This window comes from Scleropages formosus, chromosome 4, assembly GCF_900964775.1.
Source record: "Scleropages formosus chromosome 4, fSclFor1.1, whole genome shotgun sequence".
In the NCBI taxonomy this organism is placed as follows: domain Eukaryota; kingdom Metazoa; phylum Chordata; class Actinopteri; order Osteoglossiformes; family Osteoglossidae; genus Scleropages; species Scleropages formosus.
Genome location: NC_041809.1, coordinates 34,064,507 through 34,082,838, shown reverse-complemented (window position 1 = coordinate 34,082,838; position 18,332 = coordinate 34,064,507). Strand labels below are relative to the sequence as shown.

Here is an 18,332-nt window from a genome sequence, read left to right as displayed (position 1 = left end):
AGACGGGGAATGGAAGTGGGGCCAAAATCGTTTCCTTGTTCCCAGTTGCCGTATCTTTTCTAAAACAGTTGATATCATTTTCTATTTCACGTGAGGGCGGAATCTCATGGCCACAGCGAATAGTATGTGGTGACCTCAGAAAATATGTATTAGTGTTAGTTGTGTATCTGAAATAGTAATCTCTTCATCCCAGTTTCAGATAGAACTGGTTTGGGTTCTGTGTTCTGCTAAACTTGTGCCTTTATTTGGACTGTTCCAAGAAAAGGTTTGTAGTGCTTATGTTTTGTATATATACATTTAAATAATGTTTTAATGTAGTTATTAATTTATAAATGCATTTTTATGCTTTACATTTATATATCATTTTGTTGTAACGTTTTTTTGTTACACATATTATTATTTATTCATTTCCATGATGGCTTTCTCAAATGGAACTTACAGTGTGAGGCTTATATGTCATTTTATTTGTAGTTATTTATCCATTTATATAGCATTTTCACGTATTCATTTAGCAGACGCTTTTATCCGAAGCGACGTACATCTCATAGAAAATACAATGTGTTCATTACATGAGCAGAAAGAGACACTTAGATGCAGACGTGTGATTCTTAAGTGCAGTTTGTTTGTTTCTTTCCACCATATGAATGGATGTTCATCACACGAGTAGCTGCATTAAACTGTATCTGAATATTGACGATTCCTGATCACCTTCCAAATAATTATTATAGCCACACACACTGTCTGAAGCCGCTTGTTCCAAGTGGGGTCGCAGTGAACCGGAGCCTAACCCGGCAACACAGGCTGCAAGGCCGGAGGGGGAGGGGACACACCCAGGACGGGACGCCAGTCCATCGCAAGGCACCCCAAGCGGAACTCGAACCCCAGACCCACCAGGAAGCAGGACCCGGCCAAACCCATTATTATTATTATTATTATTATTATTATTATTATAGCAAGGTGTTATTACTGTATGGGTTCATCTTGATCAAGTGCACTGTGGGTATTTAAACTTCAGTCACAAGGCAACGGACGGCTCCAGCCTTACACTCCATTACACTACTTGCAACAAGTGGAGCGGAAAGGTTGTTTTTTTGTTTGTCAGAGGCGTTGTGCGATCCCTCCTACTTTTTAATGTAAATGTCTCACTATAAGAGTTAATACTATTAATCATCACTGATTTCAGACCACCTTTCAGGCTTTCTGTCTGTGTGGCTGTCTTACTGCTAAGTGCTTTTCGACGTAAGACACGATCTTTGACCTTTGTATTTGCCAGATTTTTTTCCCCCACCGTCTGAATTCGGAAACCAAATTTAGCTATGGGTTTCCTCGACGTTTTCAAGGTTTTGTTCTCTCTGGAGTTCAGTCAGCTCTGGTTTGTTCTGTGCTATGATCCCGAAAGTAAAGGTGTTAGAAACACAGAAAACACATTTATACTTGAAAGATGGCAGAATTCAGAGGGATGAAAACAAATATGTATTTCACAATTAACTTTTACTGTTGAACTTTTACATGTTACTTTTTACATTCTGCACTGCAGAATTAGAAACCCAACTTTGTGGAAAAAAAAAAAACAGGTGAGACGATGCCACTGTGCATAGCTGCATGGTGATGGCATGTACTGATTTACAATTTATCATCTGCGTGTCTGCTGCATTTTGGGTTTTTATATGGCCGCAATGGCCGAGTGACCCTTCCCGGTGCTGACTAGACCAGCCGGGTGGCATTCCTGCCTTCCGTTTATCGAGCAGAACTCTGTGGTCTGCTGACCAGGCCAAACCCTTTTTCCCAAGCAAGCTCTTGTCAATGTGCTGAGATTTAAAGCCTAGAGATATTGTTTGAATGGTGCACCGAAGCTCAGAGATGTTGTTCGAGTGGTTACCCCGTCACCCTTGAATCGCAGTGTTCCTCTCTCCAGTTGCTAGTGCCTTTCCGCACTCCAGTTGCGGAGTCTGACTCCGTCCGCAGTCAACACTTGTTAGCATCCCTCAGGGTCCGGGCGCTAATCGTCGTCGAATGGCAGGAGTCTGTGGCGGCCGGCCATGGTGCTACACGCAAGGCATCTGGCTGCACTAATCAACTCCTGCTGGGGCTGCAAACCATTGAAATGAAAACCTAATTAAATCAATGGCATCGCTAACGCTGTTTTGGATCATGGGACAGCCATGCAGGAATCAACATCTACCTGAAAGTCGATAAGTCTCCAGCTAATCCAACAAGTGGAGTTGTGTTATGCTTTTTCTGTTTTCTTGTCGGCAGTGAAAACGCAAGCAGGGCAATTATAGGCCATGATATACGCCATCTCCGTTCCCTCTTTAAGGGAGATGCTGGCTTCGTAACAGAGTCTTTCGTCAACACATGGAGCTGGCACAGCCTGGGGGCTGGGGGTCCGGGCAGCAGGTGTAGCAATGATGAACGCAGCACAGAGTGTTCCATACCACGGAGGTTCTCGGTTCTGGCTCCGTTGTGGTGGAATGACCTCCCCCTGTCGCTCAGAACCGCTGAATCTCTGTCCACATTTAAAAAGGGTCTGAAAACTCACCTCTTCCGGACTCACTTTGCCCATGATCTCTTAAGTTCACGTAAGGTATAAAATGTTCATGATCATGCTCCTCGGGTCAGTCCTTTTCACAGGTACTCCTACAATGTAACGTAAATGTTTAAATGTATCTCAAAAAAAAAAGAAAGTACTAGCAAGGTGATCAGGAATTGTCGATATTCCGGTAAAGTTTTATGCAGCTACTCGTGTGATGAACATCCGTTCATATGGTGGAAAGAAACAAACTAAGTGCACTTAGGAATCACACGTCTGCATCTAAGTGTCTCTTCCTGCTAATGTAATGAACACATTGTATTTTCTATGAGATGTACGTCGCCTCGGAGAAAAGTGTCTGATAAATGAATACAAGTAAATGTAAATGAACTCATCGATAAACGGAGGGTCACCTTTCCCGATGGGGTCACGAAAGCTTGGCAAGCTGCAGTGTGGAGGAGGACGCATGGAGCGTCAAAGTCTCAGTTGTCATGTTGGCACTTAACGTGAGGACCCGAGTGGCAATCAATTAAAAGAAGGGGACAGTGAAGGCGCGCTGATTGTTTTACGTGTTGTGACGTGCCCCATGTCTTTCTAGACACCCAACTCCTCCGCCCTTCCAACCCCATACCATTCGACAGTCTAAAATGCAGTGCAATTACACTTACTATCAGAAGCAATTAAACAAGACAGATTTGGATAGGAGCACATTCACCTTTTGACCTGCTGCCGACTACAGGTCAACCCTGGGTGATAGAACTGCTTGCACGTTATTCCCTTCATTATTGCCCACCAGAAGCACAGTGTATTTTCTGTCATTTGTTACCTCTCTTCTGTATGGCCGCACTGTTATCATTAGTCACAGCATCTCGCCCGCCCTCTCCTTACCAGTGGAACGCGATCTTCAGAGGAGCACTCATTCTACAGACTGGCCCCTTTGATGAATGGGCCTCCGTGCTCGGCAGTCAATTTGTACCCATTCAGGAGATTCGGGATGCTGCTCTCTCTCTGCTCAGCCATGTAGATATTAAAAGACTGCACTTGACTGAATGAAAGATATCCCTTCTTATGACCACCATTTGATTTTGTATGATCCTTAATATCTCAGAGATATTAGGCAGGCATGCTGAGGAGTGTCTCTGCATGAGAAACAATAAAGGACGTCAAGGAAAGAATAAAGAGAAAGCCCGGGATAAAAGTCCAAGGGTTTGATTTTTTTTTTCTTTTTTTTTTTTAGTTCCTGCTTTTTTCACTATTTATGTGAAAATCGTTTGATGTGCATCTAATGGATTCCATATAATGTAGTCACATAGCGGTTAATCTACTCACTTGGCTTGAAGACCTCGCGGGAACTTCGAGCACAAATCACTGCCGAAAGAAATCAGTTTCGGAATCCAAAAATTGTTCAAATTTAACGATCCAAAATTGGTCAAATCTATGAGAATATGTTGTATTTTTAGATGGGTGTCTGAACAGTCTGTCCACTGGCTTTTCGCTGACATCTCACCTGCTTTACATCTGTCTTTATCTGGGGGCTGTGGATCTGTTGGTGCCTTTTCTAAATTGGTCATAGTCATTTTCCTGAATGAAATTTGTACAGAGCCCCACGCTATGTACATACTGTAAATTTTTATATACACAATCTAAAAAACAAGTGATCAATTGTACATGGATTTCCAGGATAGATTTTTGTGTTCCCCCTGCGGCCATGCTTTATTGAGCTTGTCAGATTGCTTCTCGGCCTGTTGGCTAAGATTAAGTGTAGTAGCTTGTCAGATTTCCCCAAATAAATGCCACCGATGGATTTATGGAAAAATTGATAAAAATAATATTGTGCGCTATTGATCCTTGGTGGTGGTGCAGGTTGGAAAAAATAACTCATCCGTAATAAGCATGGAGAATAAGCAATAATTCAGAGTTATTGAATGGAATGCAGACTGCTTATCGATTCGGCAGCATATGAGATCCCACACTGGAAGAAAAGGGTTCGGGAGAAAAAAGAAGAGCAAATGGGAAATGAGGATGGAAGAGAGAATGCAAAGTGCTGTTTTCCTGCTGATCGGTTACGTATTGGCATTTATAGTCTGCAGAGATTTTCTCAATCTGGGATGCTTCGGATCAGTTATACTCTTTATATTATATAATTATATACCAATTATGCCCTGCTCAGCTTCGTGTCTCGCTAGTGTAACATGGGTCTCTTGGCCTGGTAAACGCCACCACAGTGTTACAAACATACATGCACATGGTACCCTGTACCACTGTGACATTCGTCTATATTACACACATTTCCCATGTGAACGTTGGCAAGCCATTTGGTGTAATAGCCATTTAGCATTTTGTGCTGGTCTGCGAGATGTTTACTAATGCTGAATTTGGGTCTGGAAACCCCCCCCCAATTCTGTACTCCATTCTCTCCTCTAGGGTCATTATTGTGAAATATGAAGAGGCCTAGATGTGGCTTCATGAAATTTCAATGAGCATTGATCCGTGCGATTGCGAGGAATCCTTCAACGAGCGACTGGCTCTTGCCGTAAAGATCTCGCTCGTTTACGCGCGTAAATGGCTCTTAGGACTTTTTAATAATTTTCGTTTTTTCACTAATAATGTTGTCATGCACCAACTGCACGTTAAAGATCTCTTCGTCGCACTTTTTATTGTTAGCTCACTAGGCGATGGATGAGTCCTCTCCAAATATTTCCTTCTGGATAACTAAAAATCTGTCTCATTTTCTTATTTAAGCCTTTAGTTCTACGAGCTGCTGGTTTGCAATAAACAGCACTTTCATAAAGGTTACCATAAGCAGGTTTATCTTTTGTCAGTGAAAAGCTCAGATTTCATTTAACAGTGCTTTTCAGTAAATATCTATCTAGAAATAAATTGACAAATTGAATTTTTCTGTCAGTTAATATTTCCATTACTTCTTAAGCTGACTGTAAAATCACACTGTAGGAACAAAAATATGCCTGCAAAAGCACAACGAACAAAAGCCCTACATCTAATATTATTGCGCCGCATGCATTTTTACACAAATCCGGCACCGTGGTCACTGTAGGGCTCCTCCTCTGATTATTATAGGCCAGAGTGAAGCAAAAGTTACATTTCTCATCCCCCATTTCTTTTTCATGCAAGTTTATAATGATCGCGAGGGGGACGATACAGCAGTTGAAACACGTACACGACCTGCTATGTTTGGCGTTTGATCAGCTCCCTAACTTCTCTTATATTTGTCTCTCTGCAACATCAGTTTCCCACAGCTGGTGTTCCAGACAGACAAACATAAGTTATTTCACTTCCCCTTTATTTCAGTCCCTTTTATCTTTGTGTTCGTGTTTTGTATAGTACTCACAGTCATGTATTTCTTGACTTGAAAATTTCAATTTTCTGTAAATTGAGTAAAAGAAAGCGCACGTGTGCTGCCTCTATGCGCAAAAAAATAAATAAAATAATTAAAGAAATAAATAAAAACTTGATGCATTTTTTTTGTTCATTAAATGGATATACAACTGTCGCTAATTTCATTACTTCTTCAATGCTTTTGCTAATATGTGTGTCATAGTGAGTCATTATTCGAAGCAGCAATTTATGTGAAAAATGATGCTCAGTCAGCTTTGATTGGTAAAAGCTGTAGCTGATTTCCATCCATTATAGCCATTAATAAACCCTTCACAGGAGAGCTCTGAAAGAGAAATTGTACCCGCATGATGCATGAAGGCACCATCCTCATACACAGCGGCAGTGAAAGAGTACAGTGTAACGCCGCGGTCACCGGTGCATTCGGATGCCGACGTGTTATTAATAATCCTCGCGTCATTTTTATATTTCTTTGGGCTTTTGTTCATAAGCTGATTCAGAACATCAGAACAGTGATTTACTCCCTCTGTCAGTACCAAAAGCACAAATAAAATGATTAACTTTTATTTCTTGGTTTCCTTACAGAGGTGATATCAGCAGTGTATTTGTGTTGCATTTAGGATAAAAAAATAATAAAAACTCACTTTCTCCATCACTATTTTTAGTGATTTTCCTATAAATGTAACTGTCCATGTGCTCTAGTTATTCACAGACAATGTCTCAGCAGTGGAATCTGGAGTAGTAATTAAATGTTAGGTGAAGCCACCCCCCGAAACATATATTTTAAAAGCAGAAACCTAAAAATATTTCGCAGCAACAGTGTAATTATATGTATAGTGATGAGTGTGATTTAATAGCACGTAAACGGATCCTCTATTTTCTAATTCTCATTTTCGAATCGACACATTTTCTTACGCTCGCTTCCCAGCTTCCGCCGCCTCTTTCGCTGCACTTTCTCACGTTGTCTCAGTTTTGTGTTTTCTTGTATTGAGGTCAGTTCGTGCCGCACGGAGGAAAAAAACACCCGCCCACCCGGAGCACCTCCCAAGTATATTTTATGCGCTCGGCTGTTGAGAAGATTGTACAGAATGTGAACATCGATAACAATGAAGGAATAAACACTTCCTGACATCTACAACTGCGGTGTGCTGTTTACACGGAGAGTGCGCTCATCCATCTCCATATCAGAACGTTAATGGGCTTCTTACAAGTACCCCGCCCTGTCCCTCGTTTCATTACCACCCACCCCCCCAGCCCCATCCGTGAACACCCCGGCCCTGAGCTTCAAAGACTTATGGATCCCGCTCCGCCGTTCCCGGGCCCTAATTACAGGAAGTCCGTTTGGATGTGATGGATTGGCAGCCTCGGGGGCTGGTTTGCCTCTGTCACAATCTGTGGGGATTTCACCGACTGCATCGGCACTCCCCGTGCTCCATCATCTCCTGAGACTGCTTCCTTCTCGCATGCCTTACGCATGCATTTATACATGTTTAATCGCACACTCGTGGAAGCAGCTTGGTGGCGTATTGGGCTTTTGCAACTAAGGTGCACATTTGTCTTAATTACATTTATTTGTTTAGCAGACACTTTCCTCCAAAGCGACTTCCAATGAACTCTATGTAGTGTTATGAGCCCACACACCTTATTCACCGCGGTGACTTACACTGCTAGATACACTACTTACACTGGGTCACTCATCCATACATCAGTGGAACACACACACACTCTCTCTCACTCACACACTATGAGTGAACCTGAACAGCATGTCTTTGGAGTGTGGGGAGAAACCAGAGCACCCAAAGACTTACACTGCTAGATACACTACTTACACTGGGTCACTCATCCATACATCAGTGGAACACACACACACACACACACACACACACACACACACACACACACACACACACACACACTCTCTGTCACTCACGCACCACAGGCAAACCTGAACAGCATGTCTTTGGACTGTGGGAGGAAACCAGAGCACCCAGAAGAAAACTCACACGAACACAGGGAAAACATGCAAACTCCACACAGACTGAGTAGGGATCAAACCCACATCCTCCTGCACCACCCAGGCACTGTGAGGCAGCAGCGCTACTCACTATGCCACCCCAATACCGGGCTCATTTCTGTCCTTTTTAAAGAGTTGGCAGTCATCATAAACCTCGTGCAATGAGTCACAATCATATCTATTTAGATATATAGCATAAAACCGCCTTTACTCGAAAGACTGAGCCGTGGGTGATTTTGAGGGTGACGCGCAGCGGCTCTTGTCAGCACAGGGTTGTATTGTTTGCATAACTCTGTGTCCTTGATGGATAATGATATTTACACAGTTTCACTTGGGGGTCTTGGGGTCCCTCTGCAGTCTCCTGCAATTTGACAGTCACTCCTGAACCGCGGTAAAGAACAGAGGCCGGCACAGGGGGCTAAGCAGTGCAAATCATGGAAACTTTGGCCTCCTATCCTTTTATAACAGTTTTATCTTCAGAGCTCTTCCTGGTAGGGGAAGAGTTTCGAAGATAAAACAAGAGAGGCAGGAGAGGAGGATCATGAAGGGCTTCAGAGGACATGTGGACAGTACCAGAGCTCTGGGCCCCATTCTCTCTCTCTCTCTCTCTCTCTCTCTCTCTCTCTCTCTCTCCCTCTCTGTGTTCCTCTCTCTCACTGTAACGGGCAGCCCGTCTGTCCCATGGGGGGTGATGAATGAGCGTGACGGCCCTCTGCAGGCTCTGCAGCCAGACATGGGTCAGCGGAGAGCAGTATTTCCGCCTGCAGGAAACACACATTCTGCTCGCCCCAGGGCCAACAGAAGGGGATGGGAAGGAAAAAAAGAAACCGCTCACAGACAGATTGACAGGGCGAAAATGTGTCTCTGTTTTGAAATTTGTCTCTACGGACAACGATTGTTTGGTGCAAATCATACGCATATTTCTTTGCTGATGTTTCTGTGCAGTTCCACTGAGTTTTACACGCCACAGAATTAATGGTGAAGAGGCAAGGAGATGTGACTTAAAGCACAAGAACCGTTGGTAACGACTGTGGGTTTCCTCCGGGCGCTCTGGTTTCCTCCCACACTCTCAAGACATGCTGTTCAAATCCCCCCCATAGTGTATGAGTGACAGAGAGAGATAGTGCGTTCCACTGATGTATGGATGAGTGACCCAGTGTAAGTAGTGTATCTAGCAGTGTAAGTCACCACGGTGAATAAGGTGTGTTGGCTAATAACACTGTATAGAGTTTGTTGGAAGTTGCTTTGGAGAAAAGTGTCTGGGTCACCCATGGGTCACTCATCTATACGTCCAACCACTATACTACCAGCTGTCCCCTTTCACATGTCACTTCATGTGAAACCTACACTACCAGTCAGAGGTGTGGGTATACCAGGGTAATAGTTGTATGGGACGAAATGCGCGGGAGGGCAAATCTAAGTACAGAGCATCGTATCTCCGGTAAGTGCTGCAGAAGAGCTGTGAAGACATGGCAGCCGGTTTCCTATTGAAAGTTATTATTATACCTCTTGGAGAAAAACCCTTTCCACCTAGTGAATTCAAACTCATCACTGATGCTGGTCCTATACTGTACATTCAAAGCCTTTTGTTTTTTTTTTTTTTGAAGGTTAAACCTGCTGTGTTGTGCAAATAGCAGGCAGGACCAATGTATCTTCCACATTCACCACTGAAGGCATATTGACTCCAACAGTTCACATTTTCATAAACATTTGCCTCTTTCTGCCTTTTGATGTGAAGAAGAGTAATGGCTGCTCATAAAATTGAGCGAATTGAAAGGGTTTTATCGTGCAGAATATGAAAATGTATTGATCTGGTTGGGAAATGCCATACACTTTCATACTCTTTGGACTTGAACCCCAGAAACTCTTCTCAGCCTATAGTAAAGCCCTGGGAGTGATTATGTGAGACAAAAAAAGGATATGCATATATTCATGGAGAGAATTACATCATGTATGTATATGAAAGAATAGAAGAGGCATTTTTTAGAGGTCATAATACATTGTTCGTTTATTATGTCACTAGACTGAGGCTTAGAGCACAAGAAGTGGAGATTTTCCCTTTTTACACTGTTAATGTAGATGCATGAGTATGCAATCCTCCGTGTAATTTCTATGTAATTTTGTCATTTTTATGTCATTTTCAATGTACAGTTCACCCTTGAACAACACGGGTTTGAACTCGCGAGTCCGCTTAAACTTGGGTTTTTTTTCCCAGTACTGTACTACGAAAATGACTGTAATACTGTATGCCATAAAAATTTATAACGATTCATTCGTCAGTGTAGGCTAGGCTACCGTAAAGCGATCATATTGCTGCTTCTTCGTTATCAATGCATGAATTGTTATACTTGTAAATAAATCCGAATTTCTTTTTCGCGTCGTCTTTTCGTTTTTGATGTCTAGTGTTACTAATGCCTATAACACCTGCAGTGTTTTGTATCATTTAAGACAGTATTGATGTAGTTACAGACAAGACAGACGATTCATCTTGTGAACAGACGACAAACTTACGGTATCGATAAATACAGTGCAGTCCCGTCAATGTATTTTCTCTTCCTTGTGATTTTCTTAACATTTTCTTTTCTCTAGCTTCCTTTATTGTAAGAATACAGTATATAATACATATAACATACAAAAAAATGTGTTAATCGACTGTTTATTTTATCGGTGAGGCTTCCGCTCAACGGTAGGCTATTCAAGCTTTTGGGGAGTCAAAAGTTATACGTGGATTTTCGACCGTGCGGGGGGGTCGGCCCCCCAACCCCCGGGTCGTTCAAGGGTCGGCTGTAAATAAGAGAAGAGACAGGACAAAGTTTGAAGCCATACCAGCAAATGGCGAGGAAAGGGAACCCTTTCCGTCCCTCCTTTCTTTTCCTGTTTTCATTGGATCTGCGGCTCTTGGGCCGTGCCGCCGCGTGCCATTCTGTCTTCAGTGTGCGTGATGAAACGCATGGAAGCCTTAGCATGTACGGTCCGGTGGGAGATCATTGCAGGCAAACAGACAGACTGCAGTCGCCGCAGAAGAAGCAGCCATTGTCTGGGTGTCAACAGAATGATACGGTCTTGACAAGGGCCTGGGGTGTAGTGAAAGGTGAAAACTGGGGCGGCAGTGCATTGCGCTTCCCGTTTCCAAGGGTTACAGGAGACAGGGATACTTGGAGACTGTAGCACATTGTTGTTCACACTTGCATTTTCATGCATTGGTTTAGCAAACGATTTTCTCCAAAGCGACGAACATCTCGTAGAAAATATAATGTGTTCGTTACATGAGCAGGAAGAGACACTTAGATGCAGACGTGTGATTCTTAAGGGCACTTAGTTTGCTTCTTTGCACCATATGAACCAATGTTCATCACACGAGTAGCGATGATTCCTCATCACCTTCCCACAATTTTTTTCTTATTATTTTCTTGTTTTTTATCATGACTGCATGAGTATCAATGAAATGAGGTTAATTTCAAACGGGCAAATTTTTAATTCTACGGTATGTTTGTGACATTATATAAATATATTTCGGACGTGTAAGTAGCTCTGAGAAACTGTGCTCAGACTGGGGAAAAAAAAGCATTTGTCATAAGAAAACAGTTTCCCAGGAGTTGTGCGTGCCTATTTTTTGAGCTTCGTAATGGCAGTTTGTGTGAATTCCTTAAAACAACGCACTTGCAGAAGTGGCTCCATGGCCATCTTGTCTCCTCCTTCTTCCATTACTGAGAAGACAGCTGTCAGCACTGACACGTAAACACGATTCCATCCTCGGCGGCGACTGACGCCCGTTCGCGTTTCGTTTCTGACAAGTTAAAATGTTCGTCCCTGTAATTACGGCACTAAATTCAAAAGGAAAAGCCCAATTCAGATCTTCAGATTTTCATAGGGCTTTTTTGCTTCTCATATTTTCTCTTTCAATGATACGGCCAGTCTGCTTTTTGCTGGAATATGAAATACCGACCATTAACAACATTCACATTTTTAAATGTATTAGACTTTCAAATGTATTACTTTTTCACTTTACCCATGGAACGGTGTATAACTTGACATCCATGGTATATTTTTACAGCTGCAGTAAAACAGCAATATTTTTGTGACCAGATAAAGACTTGATTAGAAACTTGGTTCCCTTCACGTGCAACACCCTGCTGACCGCAACGTTCTCGTTTTCTTACCGTCGTTTTTAACGCGGTCTTAATGCTGTTATGTTCTTGTCCCTCAGCACTGAATGAGCCCACCATCGACTATGGCTTCCAGCGGCTGCAGAAGGTGATCCCACGCCATCCTGGTGACCCTGAGCGCTTGCCAAAGGTCTGTCAAGACCCTTGTGGTCCCGAAAATATAAAAACCGAGCTCTTCGTCAGTTCATTAGTCCTGACACCTGCACTCCCTCCCTGGCCTCAAAAGACCATCTCAGAGAAGCATTTGGATTATTTAGACTCCAGCATGGTACCATCACTCATCGGTCTATCTCAACTAGAACTTTAATCATGATCATTAAGGTTTAAAACGTAAATGATTTTGTTCCTTTTGACCATTACATTTCATTTACATTCATCTCAGTAGAAGTAGGACTTTTTCTCTTGACTGTAGCACAAATATACCCATGTATGAAATTTGCAAATCTTGTTATTGTCTGTGCAATTTGTATGTTATCCATGTGTTTGAGAGTGTTTCAGCTTCCCCCCCGTATGCCAAATACATGTGCTTCAGGTAGATTTGTAATAGTGTGTAAATGTGTGAGGCTACCATGTGGTGGACCAGGGACGCACCCATCCAGGTTTGATATGTCTTCATAAAATGCATATATTTAGATGTAAAAAATCCAACAAAATGTGATGTGGGCTCTCCACATCATATGTAATATTAGTTTTGCAGCTTGTAGGATGAAATGCACCCTCCTGGCTTAGAATAAATGACATCAGATTGAAGGGTTACTGTAGTCATAGAGTTCCATTGTTACACAAGTACATAGGGTAATGCTATTTGACTCGGGGATCAGCTGTTCAGGACTTTTTGTTGGAAGAGATGCTGGGTTGCTAACAAAAGGTGTGCTCTGTCAGCTCAGTGGGTTTGCCCCTGAAATCTTGAACTTTCAGTACGATACCTTGGTTATGTCAAAAGTGCTGGCCTCAGACCCTTCTTTGATTGAGTCCAGGATCTTATTTTTTTCCTTCCTCTGAGAGCTCACAGAGAAGGTGATGCTCGCAGGCATCAAAGCTCTCAATGTGAACATCAGGTGCCGAGGCCTTACACTTGCTCTTACTGTGGGCAATCAGACCATCTGGTCCCCTCCTGCTGGGCAGCCTTACACTGATCCAGTGAGCAGACCCAACACTTACCGTGCCTTTTGTGCTATCTGGAGAAGAGTGCAACGAGAAATAGGATTTGTATCAAATCCAACAGGAAGGGGAGGTGAAAGACAGCAAACATTACATTTCAAGTAAGCGGGTCTTCCTGGAAGGAATGAACCACAGGTCGCTGAGCATCGTAAAACTCTTCTGGCAGCGTCTGTGCGTTTGTTGTGGTTTCCCTGGCGACTCTCCCTGGCGGTACTGCAAACCCCAGAGCCCGTGCCAGAAGAATGGTGCCATGCGACCTGCTACCGAAGCTCTTCACGGGCCCCGATCGTGTGCTTGGCTTCTGTCCCAGCCCTCGACCCCTCCGTCAGAGCGGGAGAATCCCAGGTCCGTCTCATCCTCCACCTGCTCTGGCGCTCTGCTCTCAGCCCCTAGAGCTGATGTATTGCCAGTGATTAGATGAGCATCACCATCTGGAATAGCACTCTTCCTTTTCTATTTTCAAAATTATATATGTAAGCTATTTTAAGTGGAAAAAAAAATTAAATAATCTTTCCCCGTGTGTTGCTTCGCAGCTGATCCGTCTTCACATGTACGAGCAAAGAGCGTTTACATTTTTTGCGATCTCTGCGTAGATATTTTTTGAGGAAATTTAAAATATTTGAGGCAGTAGTAAGCCCTGGAAAACTGCCTTATTTTAGGAACTTCCTGTGTGGCGAAACTGGTTTAGCGTAGTGGTTAGAGCTACTGCCTTTGGACCTGAATATTGCAGATTTAAATCCCAGCTGTTGTACCCTTGAGCAAGGTACTTGCCTGAAATTGCTTGTGTAAAATTGCCCAGCTGGATAAATGGCAGAATGCACACACACACACACACACACACACACTTGCTGAAGCCGCTCGTCCCAAGTGGCTTCAGCAAGTGGTTGCGGCAAACCGGAGCCTAACCCTGCAACACAGGGCGTAGGGCTGGAGGGGGAGGGGACACACCCAGGACGGGATGCCAGTCCATCACAAGGCACCCCAAGCGGGACTCGAACCCCAGACCCACCAGAGAGCAGGACCTGGCCAAAGCCGCTGCGCCTCCGCACCCCCCGTAATGACAAAATAATTAGAAACAATTTAACATTGTAAGTCGCTTTGGAGAAAAGTGTCAGATAAATTAATAAATGGAAAAAAAAATCAGACTTTTTCTGTTATCGGTTTTCAGGTTTGGCGGAGTGAGTTTAAAAAACGTTTATCGTATCCTTGCAGTGACAGAAAAACAAATGTATCTGCGTGTAAGTGTGACAGCGATATAGAGCTGAAAGCGCTTCCTGTTCTCCTAAACTGAAGAAGCAGCTCTTTTCAGCACCGAGCTGTTTGTAATGTTCCTCCAGGGCTGTAACAGTGACACGGATTGAAGCCCTGCCTCCGTATTTGGTGCGGTGCGGTGCGCGAAGAGTTAACCCTGTTATGCGGCGCGGGCCCTGCTGCCCCAGCTCCCGTCTTCCCAGCGGGATTCCGGTGGAACGGCGGTGATTCATCACCGTGATGTCACCTGTCCGGCTTTGCTTTCCCACAGGTCGGCCGATCGAAGCCACCGCTGCTGGGACATCGTTATTATTCACCCACCTCTAATTGAGTCACCGGAAGGTGGGAAATACGGGAAGGACAGGGAGAGAAAGAGGGACAAAAGAGAGCAACGAAACAGAAAATAAAGTCTCCTCTCCTGGAAAATTAGCGATCGGTGCGAATTAATCTTGATCCTTATGGATGAGTTATGACATTAGACGATATTATAAGCAGTATTTTCCTCGCTGTGTGATTATTCACTCTCGCCATCTTTGCGGTCGTTTTCAGCATCTCGTACCCGTCCCGTTGACGCGTTTTTTGCGCTATGCTGGCCGTGACGTGTCAGCGCCAGTTTTTCGCTTTGAAACTTTCACAAACAGGTCGATGTATCACGGCTGATGTTTATTGATAGCATTGATCGTAGCATTAATGTGACGTAATCTAAAAACTGCCGTTCATCATATTTTGCCGTCGCATAGCCGTAGAAAGGCATGAGCAGCTGGGTGGACAAACAGACAGTGTGAGGGGATTATTTGATAGCTGCTATTATCCAGAGAGCATTCACACCATGGCAAGAGGCCCCCCTTAGATGGTCTGGTTGGCTCTTGGTCTGTTTGGCTGCGCTTTTCAAAAACGCAGTCCGTGTCCCCGTTTGTTCCTCGTCCTTCATTTCTCGAACCCGATGCGCTGCCATTATTCCCGGAAGACATGGCCGTTCAGCTTTACCAGCAGCGAACATTTCGGGAAAACGGTCGTTCGGTACAAATATGTGTAATATGTGTATATTTCTTCGCTAAAATTTCCAGTACATTTTTCTTTCCCGTAGAGCTTACTTGCCTGTATATTTAGTTTGGAACAGGCTGATGCAGTCAACTAATCAATAACTAACTATCCAAACTGTGGGACAGCTGGTATTATAGTGGTTAGCGCTACTGCCTTTAGACCCAAAGGTTGCAGGTTTCAGCCTCTCCTGGCTGTAGTACCCCTGAGCAAGGTATTTACCCTAAATTGCTCCAGTAAAATTACCCAGCTCTGTAAATGGGTAAATAAGTGTAACCTCAACACTCTAAGTTGCTTCAGAGAAGAGCATCAGGTAAATGAATAAATGTAATCCTCAAGAACACTGTTACCACCACTAATAATAACCATGATTAGAAATTCAGTTCTCTTACTCTTTGTGTAAACAATCGGTCTCTCCTTCATGCTCAACCTTATCATTATGTTTGTGCACTGATTTTTTTCTCCAGTTTCTAAAGTTGCACTCATTCTCAAAGGTCAAGTAATAATTGTTCACTGTCACAAAGCATGCTGCAAATAATTAATACTAGCAGCAATAATCACAATTTGATATCAGGAAACACTTCTTGTTTTTTTTTACCAAATTAATTCAGTTTCAGCATGTAAAAGACACCCCTTCATCAAAACAGTGGCCTGGACACTTGTGCTTTAACACATTTACATTTACATTTATTTATTTAGCAGTCGCTTTTCTCCGAAGCGACTTCCGATGAATTCTATGTAGCGTTATCAGCCCACACACCTTATTCACCGCGGTGACTTACACTGCTAGATACACTACTCACAATGGGTCACTCATCCATACATCGCAACACATTGCAAAAGTAGCACTGCATGTGATTATATGAATATACAAGCCATGCATGATGCAGAAGAGCAGCTCTAGCTACTGTCTGCTTTCTTCACCGATTTCTTCATGTTTTGTCCCATTTGTTCATGTGGCCCACATGTGCGATGACTTATTACGTCGCGTTTTTAACAGCTACAGTGCATTCTTCATTTCTTCCGTTCGCTTCCGTTGAAATATTCACGGAGAAGTCACGACATTAATAAACTGTTATACGATGTGATCTCATTCACCTAAAAGGTTTGTTTAAAAGGAACGAAACCATAGCTACATGACCACCTCTCACAGGATTAGACTTTTTGCGCCGATTAAAAGCGTGGCCATAATTTCATATCAATGTATAAAAAGTATGAAAAGTAAACATGAACGTTAACAGCAGGAAATTTACAGTAGGATCATATATTTTCAGTTCATGACTATGCAAATTGTATTAAACCACATAACTAAGTGTTTAAAAAAATATAAGCACGAAAGCACAATAGCAGAGGAAGAAAAAACCCAAAACGCAATGGAATATTGAGGCGTCAGAATGAAACTTCAGTATGATTTAGACTGGTGCTATTAAAGAAAACAATACTTAAAGCAGGTTTTTCATACACGTTAAATAAAGATTGTGGGTATTTTAAGATGGAAACTGTGTCGAGCCAGGTGCGTCGTGACTGCGCCAGACTTTTTTCCGCACCACTGGAACACCGTGCAAATCGCGCCGAAAAAGAAACCTCTGCCCGTGTCCTCTTAGAAATTTCCCACCTGAACACACCTACTCCTTGTCAAGCCTCATGCCGTTTCGAAAATGATTAATCAGGTCTTGTAATTCTTAACTGAGAGCCTAATTAAAAGGAAAAAATGCTAAAGACTACAAAATAAGACTCTTAAAAAGCCAATATACTTTCTGTGTAATTACCATCTGGCGTAGGACTGATTCTGCTCCAAATAATAAACCGGGATCTGTTTAACACGGTAAACGAGACAATTCAGTCAGGAGAAGGACGTAATGAAATGAAAGGCCACAAATAATAATTAGAATGATGTTCTCCATCCCTCGAATGGTACATATTTACCATTAATGTCCAGTAAAACCGAAGAGGTGAGAAACCAGCACAGCTTCCTTCCTGTTTGCAGGGAGCCAGACAGCATCACATGGATCTTTTCTCGTACCGTGGTACCGGCCTCTAATGTGCCTTGTACATGATCACTGTTACTGTGAGATGGATGAGTTGGTCCTAAATGTGTGTGTGTGTGTGTGTGTGTGTGTGTGCGCGCGTGTGTTTCTGTCCATGTGTTCGCGTGTTTATGCCTGACGACTCTCGCTTCTCCACCCCCGCCGTGCCCTTCACTCGGGCCCTGGGGGACACGGTCATGTCAGCTCGCTCTGCCACTGCCTGTCCAACCTGGCAACGTCACGCTCAGCTGGCCAGGCCAAAGCTGGGCCCTTGGCCCTCCGTCCTCACTGCCTGCTGGAGGAGGCAGACCCATCTAGTCACCTGAATCTGCGTTAACATATTTAGAGTCCGGGCTGAGCCAAAAGTGAGCCTCGCTCAAGGACTTTTGAAGGTATGCGAAAAAAAATGGATGAGAGCAGTTCTTGGGTAGACGGTGGAGCGGACTTGACGAATGAGAGTCATCTCCATTTTGGGCAAGCTGTGGCAGGTACTCTCATTTAATTGTGTCATGCATTTACATTTATTCCTCTAGCTGATGCTTTTTTTCGAAAGCGACTTACAGCGTTAGGGCATTTACCCATTTATACAGCTGGGTAATTTTTACTGGAGTAATTTAGGGTAAGTACCTTGCTCAAGGGTACTACAGCTGGAGGTGGGATTCAACGGCAAAGGATCCAAAGGCAGTAGTTCTAACCGCTACGCTATCAGCTGCTCCTCCGGCAAAATATATAATTGTGTAGAACAAGACAGAACATGGGATGATAACCATAACGGATCACATGGGGGT

At 43.4% G+C, this 18,332-nt stretch overlaps 1 protein-coding gene across 3 annotated transcripts in view; it reads left to right on the top strand.

Annotated features, from left to right (window-relative positions):
* LOC108934303 (transcription factor COE1-A-like) overlaps nt 1-18,332 on the top strand; it is a 132,979-nt gene that overhangs the window by 100,981 nt on the left and 13,666 nt on the right. For all 3 annotated transcript variants that reach the window (XM_018751898.2, XM_018751899.1, XM_018751900.2), the window contains exon 11: nt 12,106-12,194. In XM_018751898.2, the coding sequence (XP_018607414.1) occupies nt 12,106-12,194 (89 nt within the window). The remainder of the gene's footprint in view (nt 1-12,105; nt 12,195-18,332) is intronic.